This window comes from Lampetra planeri, chromosome 31, assembly GCF_965212315.1.
Source record: "Lampetra planeri chromosome 31, kcLamPlan1.2.h2, whole genome shotgun sequence".
Taxonomy (NCBI): Eukaryota; Metazoa; Chordata; class Hyperoartia; order Petromyzontiformes; family Petromyzontidae; genus Lampetra; species Lampetra planeri.
The window spans coordinates 12,709,162-12,729,353 of NC_136137.1; the positions used below are offsets into that span (position 1 = coordinate 12,709,162).

General features: G+C 49.2%; 1 protein-coding gene across 1 annotated transcript in view; it reads left to right on the forward strand.

Moving 5' to 3' along the window:
• The first annotated feature begins 1,642 nt into the window (after positions 1 to 1,642).
• The window catches only part of SELENOS (selenoprotein S), a 31,975-nt gene continuing 13,425 nt past the window's right edge, over positions 1,643 to 20,192 (forward strand). The window contains exons 1-3 of the mRNA XM_078609357.1: positions 1,643 to 1,750; positions 2,098 to 2,226; positions 16,257 to 16,357. Of these exons, the coding sequence (XP_078465483.1) occupies positions 1,699 to 1,750; positions 2,098 to 2,226; positions 16,257 to 16,357 (282 nt within the window). The 5' untranslated portion in view covers positions 1,643 to 1,698. The remainder of the gene's footprint in view (positions 1,751 to 2,097; positions 2,227 to 16,256; positions 16,358 to 20,192) is intronic.

Consider the following 20,192-nt stretch of genomic DNA (forward strand, 5'->3'; position numbering starts at 1 on the left):
GCTCCCCCCACATACACGGGCTTGCTGCAGACACACAACTTTCAGGGTGCGTACGGCGGTAAACGACTGAAATAATAAAGCAATTCTGCGCGAAGAACGCCTTAGACCTGCAACACATTTGTATGGCACTTTACTCGCGGAGGGTTGGGGGGGGATGCGAGACGTCAGCAGGTACACTGCGTGACGCTTCCGCATGCGCGGGTGACATGACAGATGTGACGTCACAGCTCACTTGCCGTGCAAAAGATATGCATTATTGCGCCCCCCCCCCTACCCCAAAAAATACAAAAGTCTATTTTTTATAATTTTTTCATGGTGTACAGTCCGGAAAGTACACACATGGCAAATTTCAAGTTTGTTGCATGTCGAGAAGTACTCTAAACATTTTGAACAGACACATATTTAAAAATGTCCTTTTTATTTACAGATAGTCCCCGAGTTACGATGGTCTGACTTACGATATTTCGATCTTACAATGGCGATACGACAAAATTGTGAAATTTTTAATTTCGCGTGGCAGGCAAACGCAGCAGCGTACGAGGTACGATACGCCATCTCCCGCCTTGTGTGATGCAGATAGGATTGTTTCCTGAAAAAAACTTCCTATTAAATTGCAGTTTATATAGGTAGGCTAAGAATTTACCTTGTTTTTTTACTTTACATTTTACTGTGCAATACAGTATTGCAATTAATAAATACATACAGTATATAGTTTATACAGTACGGAACTGTAAATTGCTCTGTTTTGATAAATTATCACCATTTTTTAAGACTCCTGGGTAGGCTAGGCCATCTTAGACTTACGATATTTTTGACTTACGATGGGGTCGTCGTAACGCATCTCCATCGTAAGTACAGGACTACCTGTACATAGGTGACGGGGGTGCAGCGTGTGGAGTGACGTCATGCGCGTTACACACATTTCTGGGCTATTATAGTATTTTGTATTGTATTTGGAGAGGCAGATATGCGAGAGACTTCTCTGCTCGTTATGCATATTCCTCACGACACTAATAATTATTTTGACTTCGTGCGTTTGAGATTTCCAGGCTCATTTGGTCGATTTTGCAAGTATATATTTGGCCGATACTGTAAATGTAATCCACAGTATTTTTGTGCTTCATAGTTCATTGAATTTCTCCAATCTAAATAAAGCTTCAGATTATATCGTTACATCGTATAACGCACTTGCTGCCATTTGTACCAAAATGATAATCGGCTTGCCGTCAATCAACATGTTACAAAATACTTATTTAACGGGTAATACGTTATATGTTATGTAAAGCTTAAAATCAAGAATGAATGTAGTCAGTTTGTTTACAGTTCAGAGAAAACACGCGCTTATGTCTGCTCGAGAGCACAGAGAACACAGACAGAATTAATTCCCTCGTCCTGTGGAGGTTGCGAGCCGGCGCTATCTTGTTATTCGCGGCGGCACGATTCGAGATTACGCGGCAATTAAGAACTTTCTAAAAGTAAATTGTCAAACGTTTCTAAAGTTTAAATCTCAACGCCTCTCTGTCCGTGCCGCTCTGGTTGGTGTACGTTTTATGAATGCGTGTGTATGATTATTATATGTGTGTATGTGTATTTACTAAAGGGGCGTACTGTATATGTTTATGAACGTTGACGTTTTAGACGAAAGAGCAGCGTGCGGAGTAAACGCTCATAGCCGCGTGGTGACGTGGAGGAGGAAAGATGGACCCGCGGAACGAGGAACCCGCGGTGATACGCGGTGCCAGCGATGCGGGTGGGAGCCGCGAGTACCGCGTGTCCCGCGTGTCCTGCGTGTCCCGCGAGTGTGTCCCGCGTGTTCCGCGAGCGTGTCCCGCGAGTGTGTCCCGCGTGTATCGCGAGTGTGTCCCGCGTGTATCGCGAGTGTGTCCCGCGTGTATCGCGAGTGTGTCCCGCGTGTCCCGCGAGCGTGTGCCGCGAGTGTGTCCTGCGTGTCCCGCGAGTGTGTCCTGCGTGTATCGCGAGTGTGTCCTGCGTGTCCCGCGAGTGTGAGCGGCGTGTCCCGCGAGTGCGAGCTGCGTGTACCACGTGTGTGAGTGAGTGTCTCACTGCCTCTCTCCCCTCTGTGTCTGTGAGCGTTAGTGTCGGAGCTGCTCGCTCGCTTTGGCTGGCCGCTGCTGCTGCTCTGCGCTCTTCTCTACTTCACTGTGCGCCGAGCCACCCCATGGCTGCGATGGGGCAGGAGCAGCAGCACCAGCATCAGCAACCCAGGTTTTACCAATCGATGAGTCGACACCACTTTATTTTTGGTCACGGCCGTATTCTTAGTCACGGCCCTGCTCTGGCTTTGCCTCTTAACACGGCTCAGCTCTGGCTTGAGCCGCGCAGTTGCTTTCAAAGATACATACGCAGCTCAGCCATTGCACGTCTGAGCCTCAGCTCATGGAAACCCTGAGCGTGGTTGGGACCATTATAATATCAGGGCAAATGGAGCCCATCAATGCCTGCAGACTATTGCTGGACAGTGACAAGAGACAAGCCAAGAAGCGCCGAGTAGACACTGAATAAGGACTAAACTAAGTACTTATATACAACTAGCGGAAGTACCCGGCTTTGCCCGGGTGAAAAATATATTTCTTAAAAACCTTACATATATATACACAGATACTAAGGTATTGTCAAAGCCCGGTGGGCTGTTTGTACATTTCTCCACCAACAAATATTTGAGGCTTTCACAAGTCCAAAAAGTTGTAGAAAGTGTGGGGTAAATAGTTGATGTCAAAAGGTTTCCGAAAATTGCGGTCTCCCCCCCCCCCCCCTCAAAAAATATCTTTACCCCTCGTAGTTATATATACTAACAACACCTTACATACAACAGAGGAAGTGGTATCTATTGACTCTGTAGTAGTATCTACTGACTGTACCGTAGTATCTACTGAGCCAGTAGTAGCTACTGACTGTAGTAGTATTTAGTGACTGTAATAACTACTGACCATAGTAGTATTTACTGGGCCTACAGTAGTATCTACCGACTATATACTCGTAACGACTAACTGTATAGTATCTGCTGACTCTATAGTTGTATCCACTGACTATAGTGATGTAGTGACAGAGAAAGGTCACTACTGTGTCGGCCCGTACGAAGGCTGGGGGCCCCAAGGGGGTGCCTGGGGGGTCACGTGGTGGAGGGATCCGGACCCTCCCAGAGGTGGGGGAAGTGAGGCGTGTCCTGGGAAGGGAGGCGTGGCCTGAAGAGAGCCAGCCACGCCGGGGCGGAGCCAGCCACGCCAAACCAAATATAAGCGTGGTGTGAACGCAGAGCGAGGCTGCTGTTGTACTTTACTCCAAGGTGAAGACATCTTCGGTCGTCAAGTCCCGAGTCGTCGTCCTGGGCCAGGCAGGCCGTTGCCTGCCTGGTCCAGTCTGTGTCGTGTTCCAGAGTGTTAGTGAGTTGAGGAAGGTCACCACCTCATGTAGAGTGTTATATTATTTACCGTTTAATAAATAGTGTTGCCTCCAAGTTGCGTGTGTGTGCACCTAATTCGAACCTACTACATTTGGCGTCAGAAGTTGGAAAAATAAATATTGCTAGGTGTTATCCTAGGGAAGTAAAATGGGCACACGAAAAACAAATATACAACTCACCTGGACGCCTTCGTACAACGGGGACGGTGTGACGACCATCCTTCGGACAGCCCCGGGGATGGCAGCCCCGGTGACAGAGAGAGAGAGAGATGGCGCTGCGCGCGGAGCGGCGGGACTGGCACCACACTGCTGCTTCGCCGCCATCGGAAATGGAGCGACGGAGCCGCGGGGAGAGGACACCATCGTCGCTGCGGGGGCTGGCAGGGGAGGCCCGGCCATGCGGGCCACGCGGTTCCTGCCATTTCGGCGGCTGGTCGGGGCGCGGTTCCCGCCAAAGCGCCGCTCCCGCCATTTCGGCGGCGGGAACGCCGCTCCTGCTGCTGAAATGCCGCTCCCGCCGACATCAACGCCTGCAGAGGGGGAGTTCCAGTCTTCAGCTCGAGCGCGAGAGGTGGATGGGTTCGCAAGAGCAGGCCGTGTTCACCATGAAAGATTCTTCGGGCCGTCCCAGTGCTCCACCTTGCCGCCCTCCACTATTCACAGTTTGCCAGGCGAGTCGTGACATGACAAGCACCCGGCCCCAAGAAAAAAAATAATAATAATCTTCACCCATCTTACGTGCGCCGGGTTGCGATCGCGTGTGTTTTTTTTTTTAACTCGCTGGGTTGCGGAGCGTGTTCGTCCGGTTGTGTGCGTGATAAATTGACGCGGCGACTATGGGGGTTTCTGCTTGTAACAAGTGTTGCTGTTAATTACGGCGTCGAGATCGGTATCTTCGGGGTGTAGTTAATGATTAATTCGTGTTGGTGTCCCGAGCTCCGTTGATATCCTGTATGTTGCCGTGTTAATGACTCGTGTTGTTACATCGTTTTGTTGCGAAATCGCCGTTGTTATTGTGTATACTGTATGGAGTTTCGCTCGTGATTGCCACGTGTAACTGTAAGAAACTTTGATCGTCATTTTTGCCAAGGTACAGACCGTATGGAGCTTTGCTTGGAATTGTTAACAGTGTATGGACTGTTGGGTACTTGCTTGTGATTATTTACTATGTACGGATTGTCTGGAGTAGTGATTGTGTGTGTTGCCATGTGGGGACTGGATGGAGCATTGCACCAAATGATTGACTGTACGAAATTCATATACTGCATATACTGTATTAATCAATTCGGCGATTCTTGGGGTTTGTGTATTGTTTTGCTCTCAAAATTCGAATGCCCTGAGTCCCATGGTTAATGTTGAAGGGGTTTTTCAAATGACAGGTTCGGTGTGTTTCAACCTCACTGGTTGGCTCCTGTCCGTTGTTGCACAGATGATGTATTTTGTGCGGGAATGCCCCTTGTGTTCTACATCGATCGGGGGTGCGTTTCCGTTAATTGCTGTCAAATTGCGTTGCTCTCTCCACTCGGTTGGTACAGCTGCATGCTGCAATGCGAGTCTCGGAGATGTGTACGGATACGGGATGTGAGGTGTATTGTTGTGACCATTGAATATTCGGGATCGTCACAAATTGTGCGTACCTGTTCGGCATTGGATCAGTTCTGTGGGGGATCATAATTCAAATTGTATGTGTTGTGATGGTGTTAAATTGCGATGGTGACATGCTGCCAGGGATTTGTAATTGTGGTGCTGGCTGTCACTTATCTTGGGGCGCAGGTCCTGACCAGGATGGCCCAGTGAGTGTTGCGTGTCTAACATGAACGTTGTGGTCCCGTCATGCAATGGCTGATGGCTTGACCTGACAGCCCGGAGATCGAGACACTCCGTGGCTTGTCTAGCCTAGTGGGCTGTGCGCTCACATGGCTCGGGGAGTGTGGTCCCGTCATGCTGTGTCTTGACGGCTTGACCTGACAGCCCGGAGATCGAGACACTCCGTGGCTTGTCTAGCCTAGTGGGCTGTGCGCTCACATGGCTCAGAGAGTGTGGTCCCGTCATGTTGTCTGACAGCTTGACCTGACAGCCCGGAGATCGAGACACTGCGTGGCTTGTCTAGCCAAGTGGGCTGTGCGCTCACATGGCTCAGAGAGTGTGGTCCCATCATGCTGTGTCTGATGGCTTGACCTGACGGCCCGGAGAGTGAGACACTCGGAGGTGCGTTGAAACAGTGGGCTGGAGATTCGCAAGGTTCAGGTGGAGTTGTCCTGTTACGTTGGGACTGTATCCCTCAGTTGTTAGGGTGCATGTTGTGCAATGAGTGAACGATGGGTCGTCTCAGCTCGGTCGGTACAGTTATATGCTGCGATGTGAGTCTTTGAGAGAGACTGGCTCGTCTCAGCTCGGTCGGTACAGCTATATGCTGCGATGCGAGTCTTGGAGAGAGACTGGGTCGTCTCAGCTCGGTCGGTACAGCTATATGCTGCGATGCGAGTCTTGGAGAGAGACTGGGTCGTCTCAGCTCGGTCGGTACAGCTATATGCTGCGATGCGAGTCTTGGAGAGAGACTGGGTCTCAGCTCGGTCGGTACAGCTATATGCTGCGATGCGAGTCTTGGAGAGAGACTGGGTTAAAATCCCACCGATATGGCCGACATGTGCTACTGGTTGTGACGCCGCGTCGGAAAGGCGGTGGGGTGGTAACATGGAAATTCCCCCCCCCCGATATGGCCGACGCGTGCTACTGGTTGTGACGCCGCGTCGGAAAGGCGGTGGGGTGGTAACATGGAAATTCCCCCCCCGATATGGCCGACGCGTGCTACTAGTTGTGACGCCACGTCGGAAAGGCGGGGGGGTGCTAACGGGTGACTGTCATTGCATGCGTGATTCTAACGGGGGGGGGGGGGGGGGGCTGTGCTGGAGCGTAAGTGGGTTAGCCAGTTTTCATGTATAATTGTTGTTAATTCCCCGTTTTCTGTGCGGTTCCCTTTTACCCTCGTCGATTCTGTATATATTACGTGATTGTATTTCTTATCGGTTGCCGGTCATTTATTGATGTTGTTGGTTCGGAGGCACACCTTTTCGATGTTTCAGAGTTGTGTTACAGCCGGGGACGGCTGTGTGTTTATACAGGGGGGGGTGATGTAGTGACAGAGAAAGGTCACTACTGTGTCGGCCCGTACGAAGGCTGGGGGCCCCAAGGGGGTGCCTGGGGGGTCACGTGGTGGAGGGATCCGGACCCTCCCAGAGGTGGGGGAAGTGAGGCGTGTCCTGGGAAGGGAGGCGTGGCCTGAAGAGAGCCAGCCACGCCGGGGCGGAGCCAGCCACGCCAAACCAAATATAAGCGTGGTGTGAACGCAGAGCGAGGCTGCTGTTGTACTGTACTCCAAGGTGAAGACATCTTCGGTCGTCAAGTCCCGAGTCGTCGTCCTGGGCCAGGCAGGCCGATGCCTGCCTGGTCCAGTCTGTGTCGTGTTCCAGAGTGTTAGTGAGTTGAGGAAGGTGGTCACCACCTCATGTAGAGTGTTATATTATTTACCGTTTAATAAATAGTGTTGCCTCCAAGTTGCGTGTGTGTGCACCTAATTCGAACCTACTACAGTAGTAACTACAAAATCTATAGCAGTATCTACTCACTCTATAATAGTATCTACTGACTCTAGTGGCTACTCACCGTGGTAGTATGTACTGACTGTATAGTAGTATATACTGACTGTAGCAGTATTGACTGACTGTAGCGGTATATACTGACTGTTTTAGTATTTACTATAGCGGTATCTACCAACTCGATAGCAGTATCTACTATCGCTACAGCAGTGTATACCGACTGAGGTCGTACCTGCTATCACTACAGCAGTGCATACTGCTGTGTTGGTACCTGTTATGATGACAGCAGTGCATATATTGTGGTGGAACCTGCTATGATTACAGCAGTGCATACTGCTGTGGTGGTATCTGCTATGATGAGAGGAGTACATATTGTGGTGGTGGTACCTGGTATGATAACAGCAGTGCATATTGACTGTACTCATCATTCACCCTCACCATTCACCACTCAGAACTCACCCTTACCACTCATCCTCACCACTCACCACTCCCACTCACTATTTACCATTCACCCTCACAACTCACCACTCACCAACCTCCCTCACCAATCTCCCTCACCACTCACGCTCACCACTCACCAATCACCACTCACCCTCACCACTCACTCTCACCATTCACCCTCACCATTCAGCCTCACCACTCACCCTCACCACTCACCCTCACCACTCACCGTCACAACCACCACTCACCCTCACCACTCAACTTCACCCTCACTACTCACCATTCATCCTCACCAAGCACCACTGACCAATCACCACTCACCACTCTCCACTAACCCTCACCACTCAACCTCACCACTCACCCTCAAAACTAACCACTCTCTCACCACTCACCCTCACCACTCAGCACTCATCCTCACCACTCACCCTCACCACTCACCCTCACCACTCACCCCTCACCGCTCACCACTCACCCATCACCACTCACAACCGCCACTCACCCTCACCACTCACCCTGACCACTCACCACTCATCCTCACCAATCACACCCTCACCAATCACCACTCACCCGCACTGCTCACCCTCACCACTCACGCTCACCCTCACCACTCACCCCTCACTAATCACCACTCATAACCGCCACTCACCCTCACCACTCACCCTCAACACTCACCCTCAGCACTCACCGTCACCACTCACCCTCACTACTCACCACTCATCCTCACCAATCACACCCTCAACAATCACCACTCACCCTCACAACTCACCCTCACCACTCACTCTCACCACTCACCCTCACAACAACCACTCACCCTCACCGCTCAGCACTCACACTCACTACTCACCCTCACCACTCACCACTAATCCTCACCAATCACACCCTCACCAATCACCACTCACCCTCACCACTTGCCACTCACCCTCACCACTCACCACTCACCCTCACCATTCACCCTCACCACTCTCCCTCACCACTCTCCCTCACCACTCACCAGTCACACTCACCCTCACTACTCACCACTCACCCTCAACACTCACCCTCACCTCTCACCACTCACCCTCACCACTCACCCTGACCACTCACCACTCATCCTCACCAATCACACCCTCAACAATCACCACTCACCCTCACCACTCACGCTCAACACTCACCCTCACCACTCATGCTCACCACTAACCCTCACCACTCACCCTCACCACTCACTAATCACCTCTCACAACCGTCACTCACCCTCACCACTCACTCTTACCACTCACCCTCATCACTCACCCTCACCACTCACCCTCACAACAACCACTCACCCTCACTACTCATCCTCACCAATCGCACCCTCACCACTCACCCTCACTGCTCACCCTCACCGCTCACCACTCAACCTCACCCTCACCACTCACGCTCACCCTCACCACTCACCTCTCACTAATCACCACTCACAACTGCCACTCACCCTCACCACTCACCCTCACCAATCACCACTCACCCTCACCACTCACCCTCACCATTCACCCTCACCACTCACCCTCACCATTCACCCTCACCACTTTCCCTCACCACTCTCCCTCACCACTCACCCTCACCACTCACCAGTCACGCTCACCACTCACCCTCACTACTCACCACTCACCCTCAACACTCACCGCTCACCACTCACCCTCAACACTCACCCTCACCGCTCACCACTCACCCTGACCACTCACCACTCATCCTCACCAATCACATCCTCACCAATCACCACTCACCCTCACTGCTCACCCTCACCGCTCACCCTCACCACTCACCCTCACCACTCACCCTCACCACTCACCCCTCACTAATCACCACTCACAACTGCCACTCACCCTCACCACTAACCCTCACCACTCACCCTCACCACTCACTAATCACCTCTCACAACCGTCACTCACCCTCACCACTCACTCTTACCACTCACCCTCACCTCGCACCCTCACAACAACCACTCACCCTCACAACAACCACTCACCCTCACTACTCACCCTCACCACTCATCCTCACCAATCACACCCTCACCAATCACCACTCACCCTCACTGCTCACCACTCAACCTCACCACTCACGCTCACCCTCACCACTCACCCCTCACTAATCACCACTAACAACCGCCACTCACCCTCCCCACTCACCCTCACCACTCACCCTCACCAATCACCACTCACCCTCACCACTCACTACTCACCCTCACCACTCTCCCTCACCACTCTCCCTCACCACTCTCCCTCACCACTCTCCCTCACCAGTCACGCTCACCACTCACCACTCACGCTCACCACTCACCCTCACTACTCACCCTAACCACTCACCACTCACCCTCAACACTCACCCTCACCGCTCACCACTCACCCTCACCACTCACCCTGACCACTCACCACTCATCCTCACCAATCACACCCTCACCAATCACCACTCACCCTCACTGCTCACCCTCACTGCTCACCCTCACCACTCACCCTAACCACTCACGCTCACCCTCACCACTCACCCCTCACTAATCACCACTCACAACCGCCACTCACCCTCACCACTCACCCTCACCACTCACCCTCACTACTCACCACTCATCCTCACCAATCACACCCTCAACAATCACCACTCACCCTCACCACTCACGCTCAACACTCACCCTCACCACTCATGCTCACCACTAACCCTCACCACTCACCCCTCACTAATCACCACTAACAACCGCCACTCACCCTCCCCACTCAACTTCACCCTCACCACTCAACCTCCCCCTCACCACTCTCCCCCTCACCACTCTCCCCCTCACCACTCTCCCCCTCACCACTCTCCCCCTCACCACTCTCCCCCTCACCACTCTCCCCCTCACCACTCTCCCCCTCACCACTCTCCCTCTCACCACTCTCCCCCTCACCACTCTCCCCCCTCACCACTCTCTCCCTCACCACTCTCTCCCTCACCACATGTTAAGGGCGATCCTAAAGGAATCTACAACCTTCGATGATTCCTTTGCGCGATTCAAAGAATCGATTCCTGGCGCATAGGAGGTTTCCATTTTTTATTACAGAGTTTTATTTTCATTGTTATGTTATGTTTTAAAGTTTTCAGGAGTTTTTAATTATATTTTAGCCCCGGTCAACGCCGGATATTTCCCATTCGTAGCAGTTTATATCAACTCTATAACCAACTTATATTAAACGGAAATAAGGTGATTCTAAATGAATCTACAACCTTCGATTCCTTTTCGCGATTCAGAGAATCGATTCTTGGCGCGGTCGGGTTTAGAGTTTTAATTACACAGTTGTATTTTCATTGGGATGTTATGTTTTAAAGTCTTCAGAAGATTTTAAATGTATTTTTCCCCCGGGCAACGCTGGGTATATCGAGTTTATACCACAAAGTCGTCGCCTGACAGAGTTGCGTGTCGAGGCCTAGTACCGTGCAGAGCCTCCGGCCTCGCCTAGATTGCCCACCCGGCTGAGGCTGGGTGCTGGGGCCGTTAACCCCCCCCCCCCCGCGCTACAATAATACTGTCTAATCGCTATAATTTTATTATCTACCGACCCTATAATAGTAATTGCACACATTGGGGTGGGGGGGGAGTGAAGAGGACGTGAAACTGTGATGAATTTACCTCAGAATCGCGTGTTAATGCGTGCGCATATTTTTAACGGGAATTCAAAATGGCGTCCACCTCGCAGCGAATGCGTTGCTACCCGTTGCCAGGGGCAACCGCCGTGGTCCGCGCCGGCCGGCGATAGTAAATAAATAAATAAAGCGTTAAATAAATAAATAACAAGAAATCGCACTAAATCGATAATCGGTCCGATTTAAAGTTTAGAGACGAAAAATCGGAAATGCCTAAGTTTACCGCGGGGCCGGGGTCGTGCCCACCTGCAAAATGTAATCTCGCCGAACCCCACGGTCCGAGAGCTAAATCCCCCGGTAGGGAGCGTATGCAGACGGATGGGCGGACGGACGGACAGACAAAAAATGAATTATATAGGTTAGATATACATAATAGTTTTTTGCCTTTTTTTTCATAATTCAATTTCATAATACAACCATTTTGCTGATTTTTTTAAGTGTTACATGAACAGGACAGGTGACATGTTATCAGGTAAAGCAACCATAAACACATGAAAAGACCAAGTTTGACAATTTAAGAGGAAAACTCTTTCTTACCAATAAAAGGCATTTTTGTCTGTCCGTCTGTCTGTCCATTTGTCTGTGTACACGCAACTTGCGAAGGATTTGGCTCGCGAACCGTGGGGTTAACGTTTAAAAAAAAAAGTAGCCGGGTACCACGCCGTAAGCCCCCTGGTGAGCCAGCGCTATTTTGTTTTTCCATCCGTAAACTTTAAAGTAGTAAAATTTACAATAGAGTGCTATTTATATTTATTTAATTATTTCCTCGCACCTCTCAAGCTGCCCGGGGGTTGCCCTTGGCAATGCACGTGCGTCATCGACAAAGGTCGCAATCGGGTACCCGATACCCGTACCCTACCCGATACCTGGCTACCCGTACCAGGCCAGGTACGGGTACCCGTTTGCGACCCTGGTGCGGTCGGGTACGGGTAAGGAATCAAAATCCGTTTGCGACCTCTGGTCATCGGTGGAGGGAGAGTGGGATTTCTCCTTCGCGTTCAAAATGCAAAAAAAATACACGCAACGCTGAGGAAAATTCATCAAAATGTCCCCCCCCCGACCCCAATGTATGCACTTACTACTACAGGGCTGGTAGATACCAATATTATAGCGCTTAGATAGTATTATTGTAGTGTGGGCGGGGGGATGGTGGGGGGGGGCAGGGGTAGCGGCCCAACCCCCAGCCTCGGCCGGCTGGGCAATCTAGGCGAGGCCGGGGGCTTTGCACGGGACTAGGCCTCACCACGGCACTCTGTCAGGTTAGTAGTTTGTGCTATAGAGTCGATATATACTGCTATACAGTCAGCATGTACTACTGTAGTGAAAGCAAGTACCACCACAGTATGCACTGCTGTAATGATAGGTACCACCACTGTATGCACTGCTGTAATCATAGCAGGTACCACCACAGTCCGTATGCACTGCTGTAGTGAAAGCAGGTACCACCACAGTCGGTATGCACTGCTGTAGTGAAAGCAGAAACCACTACAGTCAGCATGCACTGCTGCAGTGATAGGTTCCACCACAGTCGGTATGCACTGCTGTAGTGATAGCAGGTACCACCACAGTCGGTATGCACTGCTGTAGTGATAGTAGATACTGCTATCGAGTTGGTAGATACTGCTATATAGAGTTAGTAGATACTAAAACAGTATAAACCACTACGGTCAGTAAATACTGCTAGAGTCAGTAGATAATAATCCGGTCAGTAGCTACTGCTTTAGAGTCAGTATATACTACTATAGAGTCAGCAGGAATACTTCTATAGAGTTAGTAGTTACTACTATAGAGTTGGTAGATACTATTGTAGGGCCACTAGATACTACTACAGTCAGTAGTTACTACAGTCAGTAAATACTACTAAACAGTTATTAGCTACTACTGGCTCAGTAGATACTACTGTACAGTCAGTAGATACAACTACAGAGTCAATAGATACTACTTACTCTGTTGTATGTAGGGTGTGTAGGTATGTATACCTATGTGGGGGTAAATATATTTTCTGAGGGGGGGGGCAGGGTCAACAATTTTCGCAAACCTTTTAGATACTATTTACACCCCACTTTCTATAACTTTTTGGACTTCTGCAAGCTTCTTATAATTTTGTTGGTGGAGAAATGGACAGATGTCCTACCGGGCTTTCACAATTGCTTAGTATCTGTGTATGTATATGTAAGGTTTTTAAGAGAAGTTTTGATTTATATTTTCGCCCGGGCAATGCCGGGTACTTAGATGTAAAATGTAAAAACGTTTATATATTGGAAACAGTAGCCAATCAGTTTTAATTGTTATATTTGAGTTCAGCACATCAACATCCATAATAAACAGCAAATTTCATCTCTGAAGCAGACGACGTCTAAAAAACGGTAGACCAGTGTTATAAGAGCCAGCTCAACTTAAGCATGGCTTTGAGCTGGGTCACTTGAGCCACATCCATTTCTGAACCAAGCCGTGACTAACAATACAAGCCTAGCGCTAAAGGCAAATTAAGGACTTTCCTTAAAACGCAATATATCTCTGTAGTTGTGTATTTATATACTAGTTAATAAAGCCTGTCTTCACCAGGCAAACGTTTTATATAGATAATGAACCTGGTAATATATTACCAGAGCATATAGTGAGTTGCAATGCCCCACCCTCATCTCTACCCCCTCTCTCCCCCTATCTCTACCCCCCTCTCTCTCCCCCTATCTCTACCCCCTTCCCCCATTGTCTACTCCTACATTAGCACTGGCTGCCCCGCCCATGCTGTTTACACCGCACAGCTCTCCTCCTCGCAACTCTAGTCCCCCGCCCACTCACTTTGAAAACCCTTATAAGCAGTTGCATTTGGAGGCTTGCCCCCTCTTTTCGCTCCGCCTAAAAAAGACCGCTTGTGTTGCGATCGAAACGTCATGGGTTTTTTGCTTTTATTATTTAAAAAAATTATATCTACGTGACTTTACCGAAAGAACCAAGAATAAGCATATTACCAGATAATGTTTTTTTTGCATGTTCACCACAAGTATGTGTGGTCAATACAGACATGATTCCTTGCAAAAGGTTTCTGTTTGGGGTTTTAACATCTTAACACCTGTTTTATTGCCAGAAACTGTAAAACCAATTCCTATATTCGGCCAAGTAGTTGTTCAAGGGATGGCTTCCTTCTGATAAACGATGTTACGTATTCCGATGATTTGGTGATTGCTCCTCACGCAGAGTAGGAGTTGCTGCTGCTGAACCTGGAGCATGCCACTAAGAGGTGGGGCCTTATCATCAGCCCACCAAAACTAAGCATCTGCCTGGGTATTTTGTGCCATCAAACACTCCATCTCCACAACTCCCAATTGGTGATGGGGCAGTTGTGGAGAAAATGGAGAATTTTCCATACCTCGGAAGTGTGACCTCTGTTTGACAACAGAGGTCTCACTCTGAATCAACCGGGTCGCATCTTTCCATCGGCTGCATAATGCTGTGTGGAAGCTAATTGGTCAGTCGCTCCGCACGAAGCTTCAGGTCTTCTCGGCCACGGTCATGCCCTCCCTTCTCGATCCTTGCGAAATGTGGATCTCCCTAATGGAACATCTTCACCAGTTAAAAACATGTAGGCTGGCCTGTCTATGATCCATCCTGAGTTTAACCAGGCTGGATTGTGTGAGGATCTCACAAATCCTTGAAAGATCTGGACAAAGTCCTATCGGTGAACTCCGGCAGGCAAGTCTGCGTTGGTTGGGTCATGTCGCCCGCATGCCCAGCCACCGCATGCCTAAACAGCTTTTGTTCAATCGGATAGAGGGGGCTAAAAGGGGCGTGGCATGGGCTATAGAAGAGATGGAGTGATTTGGTACAAGAGGATGTGGAGCTAAGTGGACTTGCCGATGACGGGTATCAGCACTGTCACGTTCGGCCTCTGTGGAGGAGGCTCGTGAAGAACGCTACTGGGCATATAAAGGCAGTCGCCCTCCAGCAACAACGGAGGGGAGAGAACAGAGGTCGCAAACGGGTTTTGATTCCTTACCCGTACCCGACCGCACCAGGGTCGCAAACGGGTACCCGTACCCGTACCCGGCCAGGTATCGGGTAGGGTACGGGTATCGGGTACCCGATTGCGACCTCTGGGATGAAGCCATGTTGCAGGCGCCGGTGGGTTGATTCTAGGAACTTGAATTGTGAGAAGAGACAAGACGTTGGGAAATGAGTGACAAACGGTTACTCACCGGTGACTCACGGCCTACCCGTACCCGTACCCGGCCACACCAGGGTCGCAAACGGGTACCCGTACCCGGCTGGGTACGGGTAGCAGGGTATCGTGTAGGGTACGGGTATCGGGTACCCGATTGCGACCTCTGGGAGATAAGCAATGCTCACAACAACGAGCGGAGTGCCGGGCGCCTAAAGCACAGCAAGGTGGCCAGTTATCTCAGTCAGTCAACCCATGACACCTGGGTCTGTCCTTGACCTCCTTGCCAGCGAGCGTTCAACACTTCATGTGGCCTTAACGTGCACATAGTCTGGCACAAGTGCCATGGTGACATCACCGCCACTTAGTTGTTGTATAATCTGCTCAATGCTTCAGGCAAAGAAGCTATTTTATGGACACTTGTGCATGATTTATTCACCAAATCTTAGTCAACTCAGCCAATTCAAAGTCAAAAATGGTTTCATGGTCATGTTACGGTCACTACTTCACTTTTAATAGTTCTCTAGGGGTGAAGCAGGGTGTTTGTATATCCTGCCAGCAACTTAATTTTTGTACAATTTGAAATGTTTTAGAACACCCTGGAGGAACGCTCCTGGAACGAAATGTTACATGCTGGAATGCTGCAGGGTGTTCCAGAACATTCCAGAATGTTCCAAATTACTCCAGCTAATCTCATGGATTTTCCACCTAACCCATACATTTCTACTTTATTATCGAAAGTTAAGGTTTATTCAAGAAGTATCCAGAACATTCCAGAATGTTTGAGCTTGTTCTAGAATTCTCCCAAAAATGGTCGAAATTTCCAATTTGAAAACCATAGCGTGAAACGTCAAAACTCGGAACGGACCCCTGAACATCCTTCAACTGGGCTGAAATGTTGTGATTGTGTGCAAGTCAGCAACAAGAAACAATCCACAGAGTGCTCCCAATCATGAAACTTACTTTGAAATATAAGGACCATTCTAATATATGTTTACGTATGTATGTGTGTTCAGATCTTCTTATGAACATGCACTCCGCTATGGAACTCTCCCGAATCCGCATGCAGCAAGAACTTGACGTTCGTGCCGCCGAACACCAGGCCCGGGTGAAGCAGGTGCGCTCACAACATAACTGGCCCGGCCTCTGTGTATTTCTGTGCACCCGTGTATTGGAGTAGCTTTAAACGTGGTTTAATTTCTTGAAAAATATCTGTTGCCGAGTGCAAACAGGAGCAGACTGTGCCTGCCGGAGCAGACGGTGCCTGCCTCAGATATGAAAGGTGTTTTTTCAGCACTATTTAGCATGATAAATATATATTGGGATTTGGGCTTCCGTCTAAAAATGTCTTTGTTTTATGAGAGCCCAGGCCACATTTCTATATCATAGAACTTGACCAAACTGCGACAAACTGGATTGTCTGTCATTCTATGTTTTCAGGGGCTAATGAATCAAATATATTTTTATATCTCTTTCTAAAAATGTTTTATTTTGGTATATGTCTTTAAGCAAGTTAGCATGTATGTATAGTGTGTTTGTCAATACCTGTCCCTCATTGTCTTTGTGTTTGTCCAGGCCTGTAATTTTTTTCTGTGTGGGTGTTTATGCACATGTGCATGTTACCTCCTGAAGGTAAAGAGTGGTTATCCAATCTCCACGAACAGATATACTGATTTTCTGAGCATTTCTTTAATGACCTGGGGGGGGGGAACCCTGCAGCCCAGATACCATTATGGGACAAGGTAGGTTTGAGTTTAACACGTAGGCTTTTGTAATCAATATCCATAAAAGAGGTGTTTTGGGTTAGATCGTGTAAATTTACGCGATCTAACCCAAAAAACATGTTATGTAAGGTTATAATTGACCCTACTGGGGCTGCGGTGCCTCATATTTGAGGAAGTAGCCACTCCCTGTGAGAGGCTAACTGATGTACCATCAGTTGAAGTACAAAGAGCTATCCAGAGCCTGATACCCGGAAAATCACTGGGTTGAGATAACCTTAATTCTAGATTTGAAGCTTTCGTGACTGCAAGGATTCATACTCTTAGTTCTTTCGGTAAAGTCACGTAGGTAAAAAATGAAATTAAAATTAATAAAAATAAAATACAAATCACGACGTTTCGGAGGCAACATAAGTCTCCGTCATCAGGTGGGACCGTCACAGCCAGATTTTCTGCATCAAGTGAGGCAGGGATTCAAGATGCAAGCTCTTAAATACAAGTTAAGGGGGAGGAGAGGGGGGGGGGGAGCTTATCAGAATGTGGTAGCCAATGAATGGAACGTATCGGGAGGGGGGGGGGGCTTAAAGAGGTCACGAGGTGGTCGTAGGCGTCGACGACGTGGACGTGTTTGTGCGCAAGTCACTGTTGTTGCACATGATAACGTATTGGAAGAGGGGGGGCAGAGCTAAAAGAGAGCACGGGGTGCAAGTGTACGTGGACATGCCTGTGCACAAGCACCTGTTGATGCACATGATAGAAAATAACGAAAATGCCCATGTTTATACCAGTGTTGGCTGACAATAAAGAGAGTACTGTTAAACACTGGGGATGTTAACACTCGGTAAAGTAAAATAGTGCCTGTCAGATAAGATGGTCCAAAAATGTGTAGTTAAATATTTTTTACATGGTTAATAACATTTTTCCAATGATTACTAAGTTTGTACCCATCCTCACGGTTGAAATTATGTCTGTGTTTGTATATCTGAATGGCTTCGTGTACAGACCTTTGATGGTAGCCAGAGGGTTTGCAGAGCACCTTAGTCTCAGAAAAAACATTATCATGAGAGCCCACCGCGTTGTAGCAATGATCGGCAACGGCGGAAGACTCAATTTTGCTGTGTTTCAAATCTGACTTGTGCTCGCGGACACGATCAGAGACATGACGTGCTCTGCAAACCCTCTGGCTACCATCAAAGGTTTGTACACGAAGCCATTCAGATATACAAACACAGACATAATTTCAACCGTGATGATGGGTACAAACTTAGTAATCAATGGAAAGATGTTATTAACCATATAAAAAAGATTTAACTACACATTTTTGGACCATCTTATCTGACAGGCACTATTTTACTTTACCGAGTGTTAACATCCCCAGTGTTTAACAGTACTCTCTTTATTGTCAGCCAACACTGGTATAAACATGGGCATTTTCGTTCATTTCTATCATGTGCATCAACAGGTGCTTGTGCACAGGCATGTCCACGTACACTTGCACCCCGTGCTCTCTTTTAGCTCCGCCCCCCCCCCCTTCCAATACGTTATCATGTGCAACAACAGTGACTTGTGCACAAACACGTCCACGTCGTCGACGCCTACGAGCACCTCGTGCCCTCTTTTAGCCCCGCCCCCCTCCCGATACGTTCCATTCATTGGCTACCACATTCTGATAAGCTCCCCCCCTCTCCTCCCCCTTAACTTGTATTTAAGAGCTCGCATCTTGAATCCCTGCCTCACTTGATGCAGCAAATCTGGTTGAGATAACCTCCCAAGCAAACTGCTAAGGGTAAGGTGATGATTGTGTACATGTTGGCTAATATAACAATTACAACCCTCTGGACCACAGGATGGGTTCTGCAGGATTGGAAAGATGCCTTGGTGGTCTCCTTTTCCAGAAGGGGACTGCACTTATTTTAAGAACTATCAGGGCCTCTCCCTCCACGGTGTGCCTGGCAAGTCGACATTTAATATTCCTTGTCAAGATCACTGAGGAGAAGTTTGTGCTGTTAACAGTAAAATTTTATACTGCTCAGCATGGTAAAGAAGTGGTGGTTCGGGATTGCTGTGTACTGTATCGCTAGAACAGCTAAACAGTGGCGAGGTGGTTAAGGTTTGCATGCGAGGCCACATAAATTTAGTGATGGTGAGGGGTGCAATTTAATAGAGTGCAAAGGAGACGAGTAAGTGGGAATACTGTGGTGTAAGGGGGTGTCTGATCAAAGGGGTGTTGGAAGCCCTAAGGGGTCTCAAATACTCGCAGAACCCTGAAGACGCACCGAGACCAGGGTAATGAAGCAAAAGTGCGAACCCCAGCGTGACTCACACGACTGGTTAATAGTGGGGACATCCCCATATCTGGGCTGATAGGCAAAACAGCCTTAAGTAGCCATATTCAAGAGTGTATGAGTTCAGGAAACCGCTAGGACATAGGTGTGAGTGGGTGTATGTTTGGATGTTACTCCATATAAGATACTCTGGCTGAATTGCTGTTGGAAGTTGTGCTACTGTGTGGAAGTGTGGAGGCTGACTGGCCTACAATTAAAGGGCAACCCCAGTAATGTCAGATGAAAAGTTGTCTTATGCTCACACAACTTAACCCACCATACGAGTGTAGTGACTGTGCTTGTCACTGTATGGTGCCGGGGCTTGCAAAGCCACGGCCGGTAATGTGTTGTCATTACGGGCAGCCCAGGTTACAGGATGTAGTACCAGCCCTAGCGGAGCTTGGGTGAGCGCTGGTTAGCGCGGAGGCACCGCGAGCAGTGTGTGGTGCGGGCTCCCGGTGAGGGAGCGAGAGGGAGCGTCGGCCAGCCAGGGTTACCTTGGGGCATGATACGCTGGTTGACCTGCTGTCATGTGACTGGATGATATTGGAGGGGGGCCACCGGTGGACCGGGGCCGTGGAGCGGTCACGTGGTCCAAAGGAGCTCTCGGAAACCTTCGAGAAGGAGCTCGAGAGACCTGGAAGGTAGGCGGGGCGAAGGGCGGAGCCAGCCCCAGCCCGGGGACATATAACAAGGGCCTCGTTAGGAGCTCGAGGTTCTTAGTGTGCTGGTGTTACGAAGATCCACGTCGGGGACAAAAAGCCTCTCGCCTCGCGGTCCGGGACCCCGTTTGTGGTCCGGACTGGGATAGCGAACCAACTCTAGTTCTGCCGTAGCGTGGTTAGATGGGTATTCGAGACCGGAGTGTAGATCGTGTTGTGTTGCGTGTTAATGTGTAATAAATAGT